Source organism: Monodon monoceros, unplaced genomic scaffold (assembly GCF_005190385.1).
Source record: "Monodon monoceros isolate NGI ecotype Baffin Bay Population unplaced genomic scaffold, NGI_Narwhal_1 Super_Scaffold_16, whole genome shotgun sequence".
Lineage (NCBI taxonomy): Eukaryota > Metazoa > Chordata > Mammalia > Artiodactyla > Monodontidae > Monodon > Monodon monoceros.
The window spans coordinates 28,246,216-28,265,597 of NW_021703772.1; the positions used below are offsets into that span (position 1 = coordinate 28,246,216).

Sequence of the window (19,382 nt, forward strand, 5' to 3'; positions counted from 1 at the left end):
TAGATGAATAACTTAGTGCTCGGCACCTTGGTGCCTCTTCTATAAAATGGGAAACATTTTATTATGTTCATTTAAAATTTTAGTAAATAAAGAACTAGAAATTTTAGATTTATTATGTATTTCTTTTTCTTAGTGTCTGGTATACAAGATAAAACTGAAAAATTCCAAGTTTCAAAATGACAGAAGTAGTGAAACTCTGCTATAGGATTCAAGAGACTCAAGGCTTAGCATAGACACAGCAAACAAAACCATGTTTGCAGCTAGAAAAATATTATAACTGATCTTATCACCAAAAATCAATCTGTGCCTTGCTTCATGAATGCTAACATAGTAAACATGAAAATGTAAAAAGTAGACAAATTCAGTCATTATCACTTTATAATAGGTTAGCCACCAAGTTCCTGTGACCTGCGAACCTTCTTGATACACTTAAAATAACGGGCTGTATATAGTAGTTTTACTTACACACATTAAGCAATGTAGATTGGTGCTGTTGATTTAAATGTAATGATTTAATGACCTAAGTGCTAAAAATTATTTTAATTAACCACAGAAATTTTGCAGTTTTAAAGAAGAAAGCACATTTATGTACCTTTGCAGCAACTTGCAAAGGTGTTGCTAATTGCCTAGTTTTACCTACTTGTAAGTAGTTAAGGAAAACAAAGCTTACCTAGTTGTTTTGTTTCTTTGTTCATTTTTTTGGTAAAGATACAAAAGTGTATGTTGAGCACATGAAGTGTGGCTAGTGTGACTGAGGAACCTTATTTGATTTTTAATCAGTTTAAATTTATTTTCTAAATTAAAAAAAAATTTATTTATTTTATTTATTTATTTTTTTGGCAGTGTTGGGTCTTCGTTGCCGTGCATGGGCTTTCTGTAGTCGCGGCGAGCAGGGGCTACTCTTCATTGAGGTGCGCAGGCTTCTCATTGCAGTGGCTTCTCTTGTTGCGGAGTATGGGCTCTAAGCATGCAGGCTTCAGTAGTTGTGGCATGCGGGTTTGGTAGTTGTGGCTCATGGGCTTTGGAGCGCAGGCTCAGTAGTTGTGGCACACAGGCTTAGTTGCTCCGCGGCATGTGGGATCTTCCGGACCAGGGCTCGAACCCGTGTCCCCTGCATTGTCAGGTGGCTTCTTAACCATTGCGCCACCAGGGAAACCCAATAAATTTAAATTTAAATAGCCATGTATGGCTAGTGTCTACCATATTGGACAGCATCACTGTTCTCGTTTGGCCTGGCCTTGGATATCTAGCATTTCCCAGACAGTGTGGTTAGTGTTACGATTCTTTCTACCCAGCCCCAAGGCTGGACCTACTCGTAGGCCAATCCTCAAAGCCTCAGGGAGTTTGGATCCTGAAGCCTTTTTGCAAGATGACTGGAAGAATTTTGAAGTCCAGAGTCATCATCAGGCATTACATAATCTAAGCTTAGGAAACACAGCACAAAAACATTCAGGTTAATAAAAGGGCCATTCTCCCTCTCTACTTCCCCCTTGCACCTTTGAGCCTGACAAACCATCAGTGCTTTCAGGGTTTGTGACAGGACTCATGCATTTATGACTTTCAGACTGATTACGATATAAGTGCAGTCACAGAATTCCTAGTCTGTTTGGCTAACTCTTTTAGGTCAATATCACAGAGATTTGCCGGGGCACTCTTTTCACAGCTGCTGGCAAAGGCTTCTCTGTATGAGTAAAAGCTGCTGACCTTAATTCCCCTTATCAAGAGTCCCACCCTGCTCTGTGTAAGTTCTAATACAATGTAGTGATGTGTACTCTTTTTTTTTTAAGATTTTAAATTTTATTTATTTATTTTTTTGACTGCATTGGGTCTTTGTTGCTGCGCGCTGGCTTTTTCTAGTTGCGGTGAGCGGGGGCTACTCTTCATTGCGGTGCGCGGGCTTCTCCTTGCAGTGGCTTCTCTTGCTGCGGAGCACGGGCTCTAGGCACGTGGGCTTCAGTAGTTGTGCCACGTGGGCTGTGGTGTGCAGGCTCAGTAGTTGTGGCACACGGGCTTAGTTGCTCCACAGCATGTGAGATCTTCCTGGACCAGGGATCGAACCCGTGTCGCCTGCATTGGCAAGTGGATTCTTATCCACTGCGCCACCAGGGCAGTCCCAGTGATGTGTACTCTTGACAGTGGAACTTCTCTGTAGGTGTTGTCCACGTTTGGGCATGACTGCCATGGAAGAGATGTAAAGATGAGGAAGTAAGTGGACAGATTTATGTATATAGAATACAATGAACTATGTGCCAATGTTGTTCCTTTCATTTTCTTTCAGGAAATTAAAGATGGTGGTGACATTGCCTTGACAAGCACTTCCTGTTGTCTTTACCGAGGTCTCACTGAAGAATAATCTCAAAGGAATGTTTGTCTCCCAGGACCTTTGTTGATGACTGTTATCATCTAGCAGATGTTTTTAATGTCCTGGAAAACATCAACCACCCTTGTGCTTGGCCTGCTCCGGGCAGCTGAATGAAAGTTCCTTCCAGTTGTTTCCAGAACTCTGTTGCCCAAAATTTTACCTCTCTTCGTCGGGTGAATGTTCACGAAGCTCTATCCTGAACAAGCTTAGGAGGCTTAGGCCTCTTGGAGCCTGTGACATGGAAGCTTTGGAAGTGGATGATATCAGCCCAGCCCTGGAAGTTACTGAGGATTTCTTTACTACTTTTGATAGTAAGCTAGAAAAGGCTGTGCAGCAAGCAGAGGTTTATGGGATTCAGGAAGTCCCTGAACTGGTGGGGCATGAGGTCCTCAGTAACATAGACAATGGTGCTATCAGAAATGTCTCCTCCCTGGGCAAGGGAGGCATGATCTGGGACCATTGTAAGACCAGGTTCTTAGAAACCAAAGCTCAAAATGTCTTCCCTGCCAAAGAACAGTTTATGGTCCAGAAAGGGACAACCCCAGATAACCTGTCCTGGATGGAACAAAAGGAAGCTTCAACCTTTGATTTTTTCAACATCTGTCAGCGTCGGAGGGACAGACCTCGTTCTGTGAATGACTTATTGGATGAGACTTCTACTTTTAAGCCCGGCCATGCTCGATCAAGGTCAGATATTAGCCAGGTGGACTGGAGGGTGGTCCTCAAAACCATGCCTCTGCAGCAGCAGCAACAACCATCTCTTCAGGGCCCTCACTTCACCAGGACGTCTTTTCTGTTGTCCTCATCAAACAAGGTAGAAGATGCTCAAGGAAATATGGGTATGTTTTTATATCTGACTGCAATTAAACAATTGTTGATTTTCCTTTGTCTCTCTTGCATCTACCTCATGAGAGTCTTACTCTCCATTGTCCGTGTCTGGCTTTGCCTACTTAAGCCCCTCTTCCATTTACCTTTGCACTCACCTTACCTGAAGTCTACAGTCTTATTCCTCCTAGGAGGAACTGAGTGAAAAGATGACTACGGTTAATTCTCCTTTCCTAATCTTGTATGTTAGAGTCAGAATTTTCTCATGATTAATGTAGTACTTTCCTTTGAACGTTGTATGATACCGCTTATTCACATTGGTAGATGTTGATCAGCTCATACCTTGGCCATAGTCTTGGGATATGAGGGATTAAAAGATGTGTGAAGACACAGTCCCTGCCCTAAAGAACTTCTCATTAGGTTGAGGGGATCAGACACTCCCAAAGACTCAGGAAGGCGCCCAGTGGTGAGAGAAAGGAGGTGCTCAACTGAAATGCCTGGGAGGGAACTTTGTTTTGCTTTACATTGTTGGAATTTTTTTAAAAAAATGAGTGAGTGGTAGCAACTGTCAGAGGATAGAGGAAGGGGAAGACACTCTGGGCTGGGCTTGTCAGGAAGGGCTTGTGAGACATGATGGAACTTGAGCTGGACCTTGAAGGACACTAAGTTGCAGAAAGAGAGTCACAGTTGGAGGACACTCGGTCAGGATTATGGTGTGGACCAAGGGGGAGACAAGGAGACCAGGCTGACCCTTGAGGAGACCAAAGGATCTCATGGCGGTCGTGGGAGGAAACGTTTGGAGAGGTTGGTTAGGACCTCATGCTGCAGGGCCCTGATTTCTTTTTTCCTTGTACTTTATACACACACACACACACATGCACATGAATATGTACTCATGTACTTACCCATGAACTTCCTCTCCTGTAAGACATGACAAACCATCTCTGTTTCCCCCAGCATTTTTCTTCACCATAACCTCATTTATACAGGCTCTCCATTTTTCTTACTGATGATTCTTTTTTTTTTTTTTTTTTTTGCGGTACGCGGGCCTCTCACTGTTGTGGGCTCTCCCGCTGCGGAGCACAGGCTCCGGACGCGCAGGCTCAGCGGCCATGGCCCACGGGCCCAGCCACTCCACGGCACGTGGGATCCTCCCGGACCGGGGCACGAACCCATGTCCCCTGCATCGGCAGGCGGACTCCCAACCACTGCGCCACCAGGGAAGCCCTCTTACTGATGATTCCTCGGTTACCCTGCTTAACCTCTTAATTTAGATGGCTTCTGCTTAATTAACTGGGGAGACTATTTTATGTACTTAACTGCTATTTTAGCATTTCTTCAATCTCTATCATTGCTTGCTACTCCATTGATACATTTAACATTGTATTTTATTTACTTATTTTACATTAAATTTTAATTAATAACATTTAGTTTGTAAGTATAACTCGAGGCAAGGATATGGTATAGTATGTCCATTAAGGAGATGCAGTCTTCCTGCCTATGAGGTGCTACATTATTTTCACACCCAGTTCACATCTATCCTTTTAAAATACTCTTTTTCCCCCCCACTCAAATTTATGACTTGTAATTCCTTATCTTCTCTCCTAGACTTTCACCAGTCCTCTGTAACATCTAGCCAAATGGTGATCATGGGAGTAAAAAAAGAAAAGGACATTGTAAAGCACAGGGCTTGGTAACTGGCTAGACATTAGGGGATGAACAAGTTGCTGTGACCTCAGTGCCTGGCAGAATGAGACCTTTGCCTTGGGCTCATGTACAAACAGTTGTACTCATTGATTAGCAAACAACCTGAGCTTTTGTTTGGTTTCTTGGAGTTCACATAGATTTTTTTTTTTTAATCACTAAACCACTGTAACCATTCTAAATCCCTGGCATAAACCAAGTTAAGAGGATGTCGCATTTCCAATTTTATTTTTTCCAATCTTGTTTGGATTGTAAATGCAAGAACCAGCCTTCCTCATGTTCTCTAAAGGAAGCTAAAGAAAGAACCTTCCTTAGCTTCTCTCTTGAGGATATGACAGACCATGATTATTACTTTTTAATTCTCAATTTAAAAAAGTTTGAGTATTATGTTGAAATATAAGTACTGAGTGGTATTTTGAAAGCTAAACTGTAACCAGTGGCCTTTGCAAGTATTGATGTAATATAACCTGGCCCCCTTTTGGTCATCCACGGGATACGCATCCTATCTGGAATTAATAAGGTTGGGGAAATGGCCTGCCGAGTGTCTGACACCTGCTCCGTCTGGCATACTCTGGAGAGCAGGACAGAGAAATCTTGTTCCTGTTGCTCACTAGGTAAAGGGCAGGGGCAAGCAGGGCCCGTGGGCTGCCCACTCTTGGGCTGGGGGTGGAGAGGAGCTCTAGGTTCATGGCTGGTCACCCACTCTGCCGACTGTAATTCTCACAGCATTTGGGAGAGGTGAGGAAGTGGCAACACCCACGTGCATACTAGTCAAGATCAGCCAAGATCTCTGAGTGAAGTTCACTTTAGAACCTTTGAAAGTAGCCGTCCAAACTGAAGAAAGGCTTATTGTCTCTCCTGAAGGCATATGCCAAAAGCAGAGGGAGGCGGTATGGTATCTTGGCCAGAGCTGTAGCTGAGGACCCAGGAAATTGGGGTCAGGCCAGATCTCTCCCTTGAGCTTCAGACTCGCGTATCCGGCTGTTTGGTGAACACCTCTGCTGGAGTGTCCCACAGGCACTTCAGATTCAGTGTCCAGACAGGGCCCGTCATCCTCACATCCTCCACTCTAGCTGTTCTAAAAATTAACAAGGGTTAATGATAGGCTAAGGGCTCCTCAGAAGAAATAAAATGTAGTCAAATGGTCTCCTTTGAGGAGGGCGACTTGGTGTTTTTGTGTGTGTGCATCCCAGGAAGAGCACCTTTACTAAACAACAGGAAACAAAACGTGCCAGGAATCTGACCAGATACACAAAGCAGCAGGTGAGATTCCTGATGGGAAAGAATGACTCCCCATGGAACATAAATAGATCCCCTCAAAGTACATATATTTCACACGAGTGTGTACATACATATGCAATATATTAAAAGAAATTTGGTTTCTACCACGAGAAGTTACTCAGCAACAATAAATCAACGTCACACCTGAGACAGGGAAGTGCGGGCGCTGCAGCCACGTTGTAAACCGAGGCGCACCTCCGTCCTGCACACACCTCCCCTCTGTGCGCTGTGCACATTTGCTGGCTGGGGGCTTCTCTCTGCCCCTCCCCCCAGGCTCAGCAGATCCAGTGTTTGTGGAAGAGCGTGTCAGGGAAGAAAGGTGGCCCTGTGGCCTTGGAGCCCACCCTGCAGAGCCCAGGAGCTGGCTGCAGCGGGGAGGCAAACACCCGAGGCCACCGCTGCCTGCCTGGAGGGCCGCCTCGGCTCTGGGGTGAAGGGAAGTGCTTGGGACCCCAGCAATGGCACGGCAGTGCACCTGGTTTTCAACAAAGAGTGTGTCTCTGGGGTCCACCCAGGGCCCTCCAGATCTTTGTAGTTTGGCCAGCAGGGGCTTCTCCTAGGATCAAATGGCTTTTGGGAGGGGAGTAGAGTGTCCAGAGTCACCAGGGCTCAGCCCTGTGAGTTTGTGTATGTGCGTGTGCACAAGCCCGCATACACACGTGCTTCAGTGGAGGTCAGCAAGTTGCAAGCAAGTGTTCTACAGGGGCGTGCTCAAATAGTGTCTGCTTTGGGGTCAGTTTGTCACTGCGTTCTGAGTGTCCCCATGCCAAAGTGGATTTGTTCAAAAGATGCCAGTTGCTAGAGGCTACAGATACAGAAGACACGTTACACCCTGGGGGGTGCAACCCTCTCAGGGCGTGGCACAGAGTTTTAGTAAGAAAACAAACAGAAGAAATGCACAGGAACCCTTTCCTTACTGTAAAGCCCTTTCCTGGCACCACAGGCAGACGGGGAAAGGCTATCAGGGTTTGTGTCTAGCCCTGTCACTCTCTTACTTATGGGCTTTATTACTTTGTAGTCTTGTGTTTTCTCCAGTTGAGTTTTATTTTTTTCTGGATCCTTTTTCTGAGGTCCCCTGAGTAGCTTAAAGACTTAAACCAGGAGCGGATCTTCTCCTCCTCGACCGCCGCTTCCTCCTCTTCTGCCACCCTCATTCCCTCCCTTTCCTTCCATAACGACAAGCCCAAGGGTCTTCTTCATTAGGTAGGGCCTCTGTGTCTTCTGCCTCGTTTGGCGATGATTAACTAGGCTTGTGAGCCTTACTGAGGATAAATGATGCTTTGGGTATAAAGCAAACCAGATTTTGGCATATTGAGGGCAGTGGGTAGCTGGGGTATAGTAGGAGTTGTTTGGCTAATGGGCAAGCCTGTCTGAAGAAGGCCTTCTGGTCAGACAAAGTAGCATATTGGTTAAAAAAATGACTATAAACCTAGACTGTTAGAATTTCATTCCTTGTTTCAGTACTTACTAGCTGTGTAACATAGGGCAGGTTTCTTAATCTCTCTGAACCTTAATTTTTTTGGGGGGGGGCCATAAAGTGTGGGATAATAGTAGTACTTACCTCAATATCTTGTGAGCATTAAATGGGTTAAAAGATCTAAAGTGCTTCTGAGAACCATGTTTGGCACACAGTAAACACTTAATAGAGGCCTTAAACATTTAATAATATTATTATTACTATTACAGTTGAATTTGGAAGTCATCCATGAGAAGCAAAGTGATACTACCAATCACTCCTAGTTTTCCCTGGCATAGTCAGTTTCATAAAATGGCCTCGTAATAAATATTTCTTGAATTAGCCTTCCTGCATTGTACTTTCTCATAGCTGTTAACTGGTTTGTTAATGGGAAATAAACCATCCATTCCCTCTCTCATACTGATTTGTCATCAACTGTTTACTGTCTTCTACACCAGAGTTTATGGTCACCGAGGAAGGGATTGTTTCTTATGCATTGCATTATCCTTAGTACCTAATATAGTGCCCTGAGCATAATACTTCCTGAAAACATTTTCTTACAGGTGAGACGAATGTATTTCTGATCGAAATCAAGCTTATAAATTAAGAACATTAGTTCTTTAGCTGGTTTATGTCCTTCTAGAAAAAGAACAACTCCACCCTCTTTTCCGAGGGCCTCGCACCATCATCTAGCATCTCATACCTTGCACATCCTCTCTGTGAAGTTCTTTAGCAGCAGGAAATGAAGATTTGCTTTCATCTCAAAGGCTGCTGTGCACTATCCTTGTGATAAGAGAGAATCAAACAGATATGGCTTGTAAAGTAGCCCCTAGTGTTGGAAGAATGGTGCCCTGGCCTTGGAGGAGTCTCCAGATACCATCTCAGATTCCAGGGTCACACAGGCATGGTTACAATTACCCTTTGTAGAGGAATCTGACTGCTGTTTGGTGAGCACAAAGCCTGGGGAGATAATTGTGGTGTGCCCTTTAGTCTTTCTGAAGTTGGCAGTCACGTGAGGTAATTTTTTGCATCACTCCTCAACTTTTCCCCGTTCCCTCATAGTGTTTCTTTACAGAAGGCTATTGCTTTGGATTTGAAGATCACTTCTTTCCTAGGTTTTTGGCATATATGAGAGCAGAATACATCAAAGAGATTAACATCCTACTTGTTACTATCAAAGCCAACATCCGAGCACCTGGTGTGTTCATCCTCGGGGTAAGTGAGAGAGCCCAGGTGGAAAGAGAAGGGAAAAATAACAATAACAGCAGCAAACACTTACTTTGTTCACTGTTTTCAGTGCTGTGCAGATAGCAGCTTATTTAATTCATATAACACTCCTGTGATATAGGTATTTTTATTGAGCCCTTTTTAAGGATGAGGCCACTGAGGTACAGAGAGCTGAAGTAACGTGCTTACAGTCCCGCAGCTAGTAACAAGTGGATCCTCGATTTGGACCCGGGCACTCTTTCTTCAGACTCCATGCTCTTAACCCCTAAGCTGGAGCTGGACCCCTACTTTGGAAGCCAGTAGTTCTCAGTCTCCGGAACCCTCCACTATAGAAGGCTTGTTGGCAATCAGTCCCTGTGGGAGTAAAGGGTAGGAAGTGGTGTGGAGGAAAGAGACCTGGGTGATAATGTTCATCAACTAAAATTACTCCCTCAGGGAATCACTGGTTAGGAAAACTGAGACCCACCCAAGCAGTCTAGCTAAGCAAGGATTGTTTCCTGCCTTTAACACATTTACTACATGAACAGTGCAGAGCTGGTCACAGTCCTTTAGAGGACCAACGAATCTGCAAAAGGAAGACTGTAACTTTGCCTTTCACACTCTTGAATGTTATCCATACAGAAAAGCATAAGTGAACCGACCCCTCTGGGTTTGTGACCACGGAAAGAAGGCTTCAGAGTTTTGCCCCATCTTTGGCTTCCTTTTTCAGTCTTGCTCAGAAGCCTGTGAATGCATTCTAGAGATTTCATTGCCTCAGGAAAACAGACTATGCTAAGTGCTAGGGTACTGCAAGTGGGTCCTACTAGGTGGATGGAGTATAGCTTGAATCCAATGTAGTTAAGACTACCTGCATTACCTGAGGATAGAATAGTCATAGCAAAAGGGTTAGGTCATAAACTGATGGGGAAGGAATAGATCTAAGGCGAGATGGCAACAGCAGTTCTTTTTTATCTTTTTCAGCTTTATTGAAGTATAATTGACAAAATTGTATGACATTTTAGGTGTACATCATGATGATTTGATATATGTATACGTTATGAAAGGATGTACCCATCCATTAAATAACACAGTCATCACCTCATTTCAAAGGCAGCTATTTCTAGAGAACCTCAAGGTAGGTGGTGGAGACCGAAGCTTCCTCAGCACCAGCTCCCTTGCTTCTGCCATCCCAGGGTCTGCCATGCCCTAGGCAGCTGTAGCGAGGTGTGACTGAGAACTAGCCCTGATCCCGCAACCAGAATGGCTCCTTTTTAGTCCTAGCGCTAATCTTCATTCTGTACAGACATGCTCCTGACTAGTATCTGTCTTAACCCTTTCCCCCTTTGCACCGCTGTTACCCTGTTCTTGTTCACTAAGTAATGATGCAGCCAGAGGCAGCAGGGAATTTCCTGTGGGATAAAAAAATGGGATCCTAACACCATAGAATTACAATCCAAATATAAACATATATTAAGGTAAGAACATAAAACGCCATAAGAACGTGTGGACACTAGATATGTTATCAATATGAAAAATAGGTATATACACACACACTCTCTCTCTCTCTTTCATCCCTCTAAGTATATACACATGGTAGAGGAAGGTGAGGCTGTATGGAAAGAACACTCAGCAAGGACTTGGAAACGTTGTATCGTAGCTCTACCCCTAACTCACCATGTAGGTTTGGAAGAATCACTTGTCTACTGCCTTTGGTTTGTAAACTCGTGAAGCAGGTTAAATTATCTCTATAATCTTTCCCAACTCTAAAATGATATTATTCTAGGATGTTGTTGAACTGACCTTGACTTACGGTTGTGTGGGAGCCAATTACTATAGTGAGAGAGGTAATGGAAGGTCATGATGGGAATATATGTATGGTTGAAATTAGGTAACACAGAAGGATTTCCACGTGCCTTGTGACTCTACTTCTGGATGAACTGCTGTTGCAATTTTTCAAATAAAAAAGTTTTAGAAGAGCTCCTTGACATTAGCTATGGAGCTCTGAAACTCAGCAGACTGCCCGAATCTGACTGACTTTTCCCTCCCTGTGTTCACATTTTCATCTGCTTGGCAAGGGCAGTGGTCAGCTGGGCTTTTGTTTCAGTCGGTTTCACTCTCTGGTGACCTGGTACCATCCCTCTGCCTGTTTTTCTTGTGCTGAGTACTTTAGGAGAAGGTCTCAAGCAGAGTTTTTCTGTAGGGCTAGAAAAACCATGGCAGTATGGTTTCTTTATCTGGAGTTCTATGTTACTCTGTTTTGATTCCCTTTTTCCCCATCTTTCACTAGAGAAGAAAAAAAAAAAAAGAAAAAGAAAGCCAAATTTGGGACTTATACTAAAATGACTGCTTTTTCAATTATGATGTTTCTCAAAAGACTTGGAGCCAGTAGAGGTGGGAATATTCCTACGGGCTTAGAACAAGTGAGGTCACCAGGACATGGGCTCTGCTGAATTTATGATTCACCCTTCAGCAAGATTAGTCAGTGCAAAGAAGTTGCTAAAATAGGTCACAGAAAGTTGATTTTATATGGTTGTATAGTTTCCATTGGTTATATTTTTCGGAAACCCAACATGCCTCATTGCCAGCCCGCATCCTGATTCCTAACAAATGTATATGGGAACTCTGAAAATGAAATGTCTGGCATTTTTAGGCGGTTGTTCTGTTAATGTATTTTATCTTTCTTGGCTAAGGAGAACTATAGTTACTAATTTCACAAACTGCTAGAGTTACTTTCTTAAAACACAGATCTTTTCGTGCTACTCTGTTCTCAAAAATGAATCATGGTTCCCCATTGTTTACAAAATCAAGTGTAAATTTTCTAAAGCATCTTTCCCATCTTTCCAAGCTTATCACCTGCACCTTTCTTCACCCCATCTGTGTGCTAGTTTTGAATGTGCCGTGTGCGTTCAAGCTCCTGGGACTTTGCTCGTGATGTCTCTTCACCCACAATACCTTCTCTGTCTTCTTCACTTTTCAGAATCCTCCATTTTCTTTCAAGGAACAGTTCAAATGCCACATCATCCCTAAGACCTTTCCATATTTTTCCATTAAAAAAAAAATTGAAGTATAAGTAACTTACAATATTATATTAACTTGAGGTACACAACATACCTATTTTCTATTTTTATAGATTATACTCTGCATAAAGTTATCATAAAACATTGGCTGTATCTCCTGTACCATGCATCACATTCTTGTAACTTATTTATTTTATACGTGGTAGTTCGTACCTCCTAATCCTTCTAATTCACCTATCTTGCTCCTCCTCTGACCCCTTTCCCCTCTGATAACCACTGGTTTGTTCTCTGTTTCTTGTGTTTCTTTTAAATTAAAATTATTTTTTTTCTCTTATTTTATGCTTCCATAGCACATTTTATTCTGCCGCACATTATAGGTAATTGCTTGTACATTCATCTCCCACACTAGGTTGGCAGTTCTTTGATAAAATGAATTGTATTGTAGATAACTTTCTATCATATCAGGTATGAGCATATGCAAGGTGTTTGGTTGGACTCTATGTATTGGTGCTTGGAAAATCAGGACAGCACTGTTTTATTTGTTTGTTTCCAGAATGAAAATGGCCTCTCTTTCATTTTTTCTTACCTAAAGCTGAGTCAAGTTGAATGAATCTTATTAGTATTAATACTGTCAATAAGAGCTATCACTTAATGAGAGTTAACTTTATGCCCAGACCTGTGCTAAGAAATATTCATCCATTATCTTATTTAATATTAATAATAGTTTAATATGTTAGACTAAGAGATTAATATTTTGCTGATTTTACAAAGGAGAAAGCCAAGCCTTAGAGAAGGTAACCTCACCCAAGGCCATCTGGCTAGTATGTGGTGGAGCTAGGATCCCAAGCCAAGCCCATTCTGGAGGCCACACATAACCACGCTCTAATACTGCCTCTCAAGTCTGAGGAAGCTTAGGCCTCATCCCCTCCACCACAGTTAAAGCACAATGTCATCTAGATTGAAAGTCTGGAGGTTGGAGTTCCACTCTCAACTTGCACACTCTGTGGTATAACCTTGGCCAAGTCACTTTGTTTCCTGGAACCTCTTTCCAAATCTGTTAAATCAGTTAGAATGTGTTTAGAAGCAAGTAATAGAAACTCAGCTGAAAGTGGCATAAACAGTGAGGCCATTTATCATCTTATTTTTTCATGTATCTAACAGATAGCTATTGGACACTTAGTGAATATCAAACACTGTATGTGAACACTTAAGGACACCTACCTCTGGTGGCCCCAGGGTCATCAAGACCCAGGCACTTTTCATCTTTTTCCTCTGCTATCCTCAGTATACTGGTAGTGTCTCTTCTCTCCCTCATTTATGCAACATGGCTACAGCAGTCCCAAGGCTATATATCGGCCGCCAAAGTCAGGAAGGGAAAGCAGGGCACTTCCTCTGGGTCTCTTCCCAGAGGACCCCAAAAGCACCTCGTCTGCAGCCAGAACTGGGTTGCATGCCTTCCCCTAAAGCAATCTCTGGCAAAGGAAAATGCAGTTACTGATTGGGTTAAACAAATCATGATTCTTTTTGTGGGGCAGGGGAGAGGCCATCTCCACAACTGAACAAAATTAGGGTTCCGTTGGTAAATAAGGGGGAGACAGTTGATAGGCTGGAGGCACCTGACAGGTTCTGCTTCAGATAGGGCTGGGCTGATGAGATTTCTAGTCCCTTTTGGCTCTAAGTTTCTGTGATTCTGTGTTACCCAAAGATATAGCAATGGAATGCCACTTATCTTAAAATCTGGTGGCCTAAGTATGAGAGATTCTTTTATACTTAATTCGTATAGATTAACGAAACAGAATGAGAAGCTCACGATGGCCAAGAGTGAGCATCATTTGAAAGTTGATGTTTGGAAATGTTTTCTGGGTCAAAAAGTTCTATAAGCACTAGAAATTACCCTTGTCACAGAAGGCAGAAAACCTCTGAATTTAAGAGGTTGGGTCTGTGATCTCCCGGTCAGGTTCACACTTGAGAAGTGAAATTGACCAGGTCTGTGTTGACTTATGCACTATCACAGTTGCTCATAGCACAAAGAACTTAGATGGAAAAGATCCCCAGCTGGTGTGTCTAGCTAATACATAGCTAGATATGTTATGGATCTCTTTCTCCTAGAGCCTGCACAGATATGTCTTTTCCCCTAGGTTAATGAAGGGAAAACAAATGGGATATTCTCTTTTACCCATAAAGAAAGATCTCCAAAGTAACTCACAGAAGAGATATCACTTGAGCCTAGTTCATTTCTACCAAAATAAGTTAAAAAATATCTGTGAGCACTACTGTTGCCAGCACTGTGTGAGGGCTTATATACCATATTGAAAATGTACAAAACACAGCCCCTCTTTGGTTCCTGTAGCATCATTCTCTTCATGTTCTTTGCTATGGACATTTGTGGCAGTGTCATGATTGATGTGCATACTGTTAATTTCACTTCCCTCATGCCCTCTAATGAGAACAAGGACCTAAATTTGGTTAATTTCCCCCTAGTCTCTGGCTTAAACACAGTTGGATAATAACATGAAACAAATAGACTTGGAAAACTGTTTTATTAACCAGAAATGTAAAGAAAAGAGAGTTGATTGTGGTCTAGAATGTCAGAGGAGTCTTCATTGAGGAAAGGATGTTCCAGCTGAGCACTGAGGGTTGAGCACACAGCCGAGGTGGAGATGAACACAGGCTTTGTGCGGGGTGGTCAGAGGCTAAGCCAGAACAGGACCACATTTTGTAGAGCAGTGGGCTGAGATTATGGAGGACCTTCAAAGCCAGACAGAGAGAATTAACATGATATGTTTGGCAAGAAGCACTTGAAAATTTCTTGAGAGTCAAGATTAAAAGGATAATTTACAGAAAGTCTGGAAGCTGGCAGTGGCCAAGGGTAGTGGGGGGTGGGTTGCAGGGAATCTCCTTCCCTATAGCTTTTTGTGTCCATGTAAAGATTCATCAGTTAGAATGGCCCCCTTGGCCTCTCTCCCTCCCTTTGCACACTCCACCCCTGGGGAGGAGTAACTTATGGGCAACTTTAGGAGAGGAACCAGGCATGTGTAACTCAGCCTCTAAAGGAAGCACTGATTCTGGTCCGCTCCTCTAGGCCTGCTCCACCACCCATCAGCCTTTCATGGGTGGTCCCTGGGAGGGGAGCCTGTGCTGATCCAGTGCTGCGGGTGACTCATTGGTGAGTCTGTGGAATTCTGGGGTGCTACCCACCTAAGCTGTGTCCTCCAGCTGGCTCATGTTTTGATTTCTATGCGTCTGACTACCCTCTGTCAATCTCAGTTGGTTTAGAACTTGGGTGAAAAAAAGTGATGCTATTTATTGGGTCCCCTCAGGCCCTAACAGTACGTGGGGTGGATTGGTAGATGGAAAGAATTGAAGGGATGGAAATGAGAAGGCCCTGCGGTCATCATGATGTGAGGTGATGGGGACTCAAATGAGGGCGACTGTGGTAAAAGAGAAAGTGGGACTTGTGAAGAGAGAAAGGAGGGCTGTCACTGGGCTGTAAACTGTTGACAGGGTCTGTCTGATTCACCTGGTGTTTCCACGATTCTAGCTTAGTCCTTGGTGCATACATTCGACAAATACTTATAGAGCCAGCCACTGGGAATACAAAGGGAGAGAGACATTCGGGTCTCTGTCTTCAAGGAGCAGTTCTTTGAACGAAATAAAACAATGTTGTAAGATAGAGAGGGACTGAGGGGGGGCCCTTTAACTGAGGTGCTGAGGGATGAAGGCCTCACTGAGGATGGCACCTTTGAGGTGAAAAGCTGAGGGAGTTGAATACATCAGTGGAGCTGGGGGGAGATGTCCCAAACCTAGGATACAGCAGCTTCAGAGTCCTTGAGGCCAGAAAGTGCTCGGCTTGTTCAAAACCCATGAGAGGCTTTTGGCTGGAGTGAGAGAAGAAATGTGAGATGATGTGAGGGGAGGTCAGCAATAATCAGAGGCCAGATTGTGCGGGACAGAAAGTAGAGGCATTAGAAGAATCTGGAATCTGAAGGAAGGAGACAGATTGAGCCATAGAAGACGTAGGTTCAAGTGAATAATTTTGAATAGACACAACAAACCTTAGGATATTAGAAGACAAGAGGAAAAGAGATCCATAGAGAGGTAATTTTCAGATGTTATAGAGGAAGAGATTCTGAAGAAGAGGGAAAGAATTAGGTACAGAGTGAAGGTGGAAGGGTTAGCTTTAACAAGGAGGCAAGAAGCTGCTTCTTGTGAGACCAGAAGCTAAAATAGGGAACATCTATTGAATACTTAAGATGTGTCAGGCATCGTTCTGAGAGTTACTCATTTCTTCCTCACAATAGCACAATGAGGTAGGTGCTAATATAGTCCATTCTAAAGATGATAAAACTGAGACTTGGGTTAAGCAATTTGTCCAGGGTTACCCAGCCAGTAAGGTCAGAATTATGATTTAAACTTAGGCCAGTTGGCTCTAGCACATGTGGTCTTAACCACTGTGCTCTGTCTTACTTGTATAGGATATTGGTTAGTGTAATGTTGAAGTGAAGCCAAGTATAGTGTATGTAAAGGAGCTCCCTATGGTACACAAAGAGATGGTGGAATTTGCAGTTTGAAAAGACTAAAGAAGATGTGGAAAAATTGTTCTTGGATTGTGTTTGGGATCCATGAGATGAATAAAAGAATGAATTGTCAGGATTAAAGCTATAAAAGAAGTTGAGCAACATGAATCTATGTTTGACCGGTGCTCCAGTCTGAAGATTTGTGTCCCCCCGCAAAATTCATATGTTAAACTTCTGACCCCTGAAGTGATGGAATTAAGAGGAGGCTTTGGGGGTGCTCAGGTCATGAGGGTGGGGCCCTCACGAATGGGATTAGTCTCTTTTATAAAAGAGACCCTACAGAGCTCCCTAGCCCCTTCAGCCATGTGAAGTTATAGCAAAAAGATGGCCTTTTATCAACCAGGAAGCTTTGTCTCACCAGTACCAAAGCTGGTACTTTGGTCTCAGACTTCCCACCTCCAGAGCTGTGAGAAATAAATTTCTGTTGTTTACAAGGTACCCAGATTATGGTATTTTGTTATAGCAGTTGAAATGAACTAACATACCTGTGTCAATACTTCTGAGTCTTCCTCGAGCATGCTGGTCTTAAATAGACGATGGTAATGATCCAGAGTTGGCGCTTAAATCTGGGAAGTCTGAGCAAACAAGTTTTAACTATTGACTAGAGAGTCTAGAGGAAGGAGTCCAGTGAAACAAGGAAGAGACTTTAAGGGGTGAGGTAGAAGGGCTTCATGTTTAAAGGTCCTTATAAGGATGGAGTGGAAGGTAGGGGAGGTGGAGGAGTAAGGAAAATGAAGGAGTACCGCATTGGAAGTTGGAAAATACTTTGTGATGAAGAGGTCTAAGAGGTCTAGGATGTTACTGTTGTGGAAGAGAGAATTAGGTCTCTGGAATCAAGGAGGGGGAGGACCTGTGTTTGTAAAGATCCTAAAACCAGATGGCAGATACATAACATGTATCTTTTCCCACCTCAGTGACGTCATGGTGCTGTTTCCCCACTGAGTCTGGATGTGGCCTCAGCATCTTTCTCAGTACAGGGTTCCAGGCAGTCAGTAGCAGTCAGTGAAAGTTGCCTCCTGTCTGCATCAGACAGTGCCAGAAGGGGCTATTACTCCGAGGGTGCGTGGAGCTAAGAGCAGGCCATTCAGTAAGAGGGGAAGTCCAGAACTTGGAGTTGAGGACTAGGGCTGAGTCCTGAAGCCTAGAGGTTGTAACTAACCCCAGAGAAGCGTGCAGTCTTGGAGGAGGAAGTGGGGCTGGCCAGTGAGTAGACAGACGGTTCTCAGGTTGTCTGTATCTGAGGGAGTCTAGTCACATTCTCCCATGCTCTAGGCTGTCATGTAGTGCTGGCAGCACCTGGGTCAGAGCTGTGAGGTGAGGTTGAACCAAGTGGCACTGTAGTCTGGGAGGCTGGGGATGGGATCTGGAAGTCAAGAGACAGTAGCGGTTGAGTACAGGTCACTGGCACTGGCCATTCATGAAGAAGAGTCAAATCATAGAAGTGTCTTTGCTCTGAAGTGGCGCTATGGTTCCTCCTTTATCATTGACCTGGAAGCCTCCTGTTAGAGTCCTTTGCCAAAACTGAATTGTAAGCACCTTGAGGACGTCTGGCATCTTTGGGTCTCCAATAAAGCTTAGTGTTCTACTTTGCTCATAGTTGGCACTCAGTAAACGTGTGTCAAATTGCTTTGCTCCCTTAGTTTTGAGCCCATGTGTAGTTGTAAAGCCTGTTTCCTAGGCTTTCAGATCTTAAAATCATCTATCCTTTTAGCTAACAATAGCCTAGATAACCTGTAGAGAAACTGAAAAGAAAGATGATGAAGGGCAAAGGAAATGTAATAAATCTGTTGAACTTTGAGGGGCAGTCCTTTTGGGCTTGTCTAGGACAGAATGTGATTCTGTAGCATCATGGTACTCCATTCACTCTCTACTTCGGCTTCCTTTCACATTTATTCATCTTGCTGTAAGAACTTAAATGTTTCCTTTAAATTTGCCTAGATAATTTTGATTTGGAATACTGACACCACATAGGCTTTTGAGTCCTTTGAAAATGTTAAAACGTTGCTCTTTATCTTTCATTTTAATCTATTGTCTGATCTTTGAAGTCCTATTCTTATGACATCATTCATGGTGTTGACTCAGGCAGTTCAGACTTTCTTGGTAAATTAAATGTTTACCTAAATGTTTCATTTATTGTGATCTGGGACATGCTGGTTTTTTAAAAAACAGAATTGCATAAAGTAACCCAAATAGAAGCACATTTTAATTACATATGCTAATATATGTGAACATGCCCAATTATTATTTATAATATTATTATTACATATGTATACTGTCTAAAGGCTTCCTATCAAACGCTCTACAGTCTGGGCAGAAGGATTGTGGGTGCCGGGCTGTGGAGGCAGAAACTTTTTAAAATCATTTCTTATTGATTTTCTTGGAATACTTTTATTATATAACTTAGTACATATTTGATGAGTGTGAAATAGTATCTGAAATATGAGTCATCAGGGTGGTGTAGCCATAGAGCCACGGGGCTTCGGAGGGGGACAGTTGTGTTCAACTAGAGGGGACAAAGAAAGGCTTCAGGAAAAGGTGAGATTTTATACTAGCTCTCACGTATGATGAACACATGGACAAGCAGAGATGCAGGGAAATCTAGGCAGGGAGAACAGTGAGAGAAAATGCCTGAAGGTCGGGAGGGGCCAGTAATGGAAGCTACAGCAAGTCCCCTGGCTGGAGGGTGGGGAGTGGAAGAGAGTGGCTGCAGTGTGAAAGGTCCCTGGGGAAACTCAAAATGGAGGGGTCAGGCTAACATCGTCTGAACCTCCGAATCAATCTCCATATCCCTGCAAGTAGGACAACCACCTGTAACATATTCTTGCATAAAAAAAAAAAAAACAAAAAAAAACCTAACTGGATCTTGAGATCTAAATAGCAGATGAGGGACTTCCCTAGTGGCACAGTCGTTGACTCTGCTCCCAATGCAGGGGGCCTGGGTTTTATCCCTGGTC

General features: G+C 43.3%; 1 protein-coding gene across 6 annotated transcripts in view; it reads left to right on the plus strand.

Moving 5' to 3' along the window:
• Positions 1 to 19,382, plus strand: part of PLEKHM3 (pleckstrin homology domain containing M3) — a 182,931-nt gene that overhangs the window by 20,041 nt on the left and 143,508 nt on the right. For all 6 annotated transcript variants that reach the window (XM_029224804.1, XM_029224809.1, XM_029224808.1 and 3 more), the window contains exon 2: positions 2,279 to 3,201. In XM_029224804.1, the coding sequence (XP_029080637.1) occupies positions 2,601 to 3,201 (601 nt within the window). In that variant the 5' untranslated portion in view covers positions 2,279 to 2,600. The remainder of the gene's footprint in view (positions 1 to 2,278; positions 3,202 to 19,382) is intronic.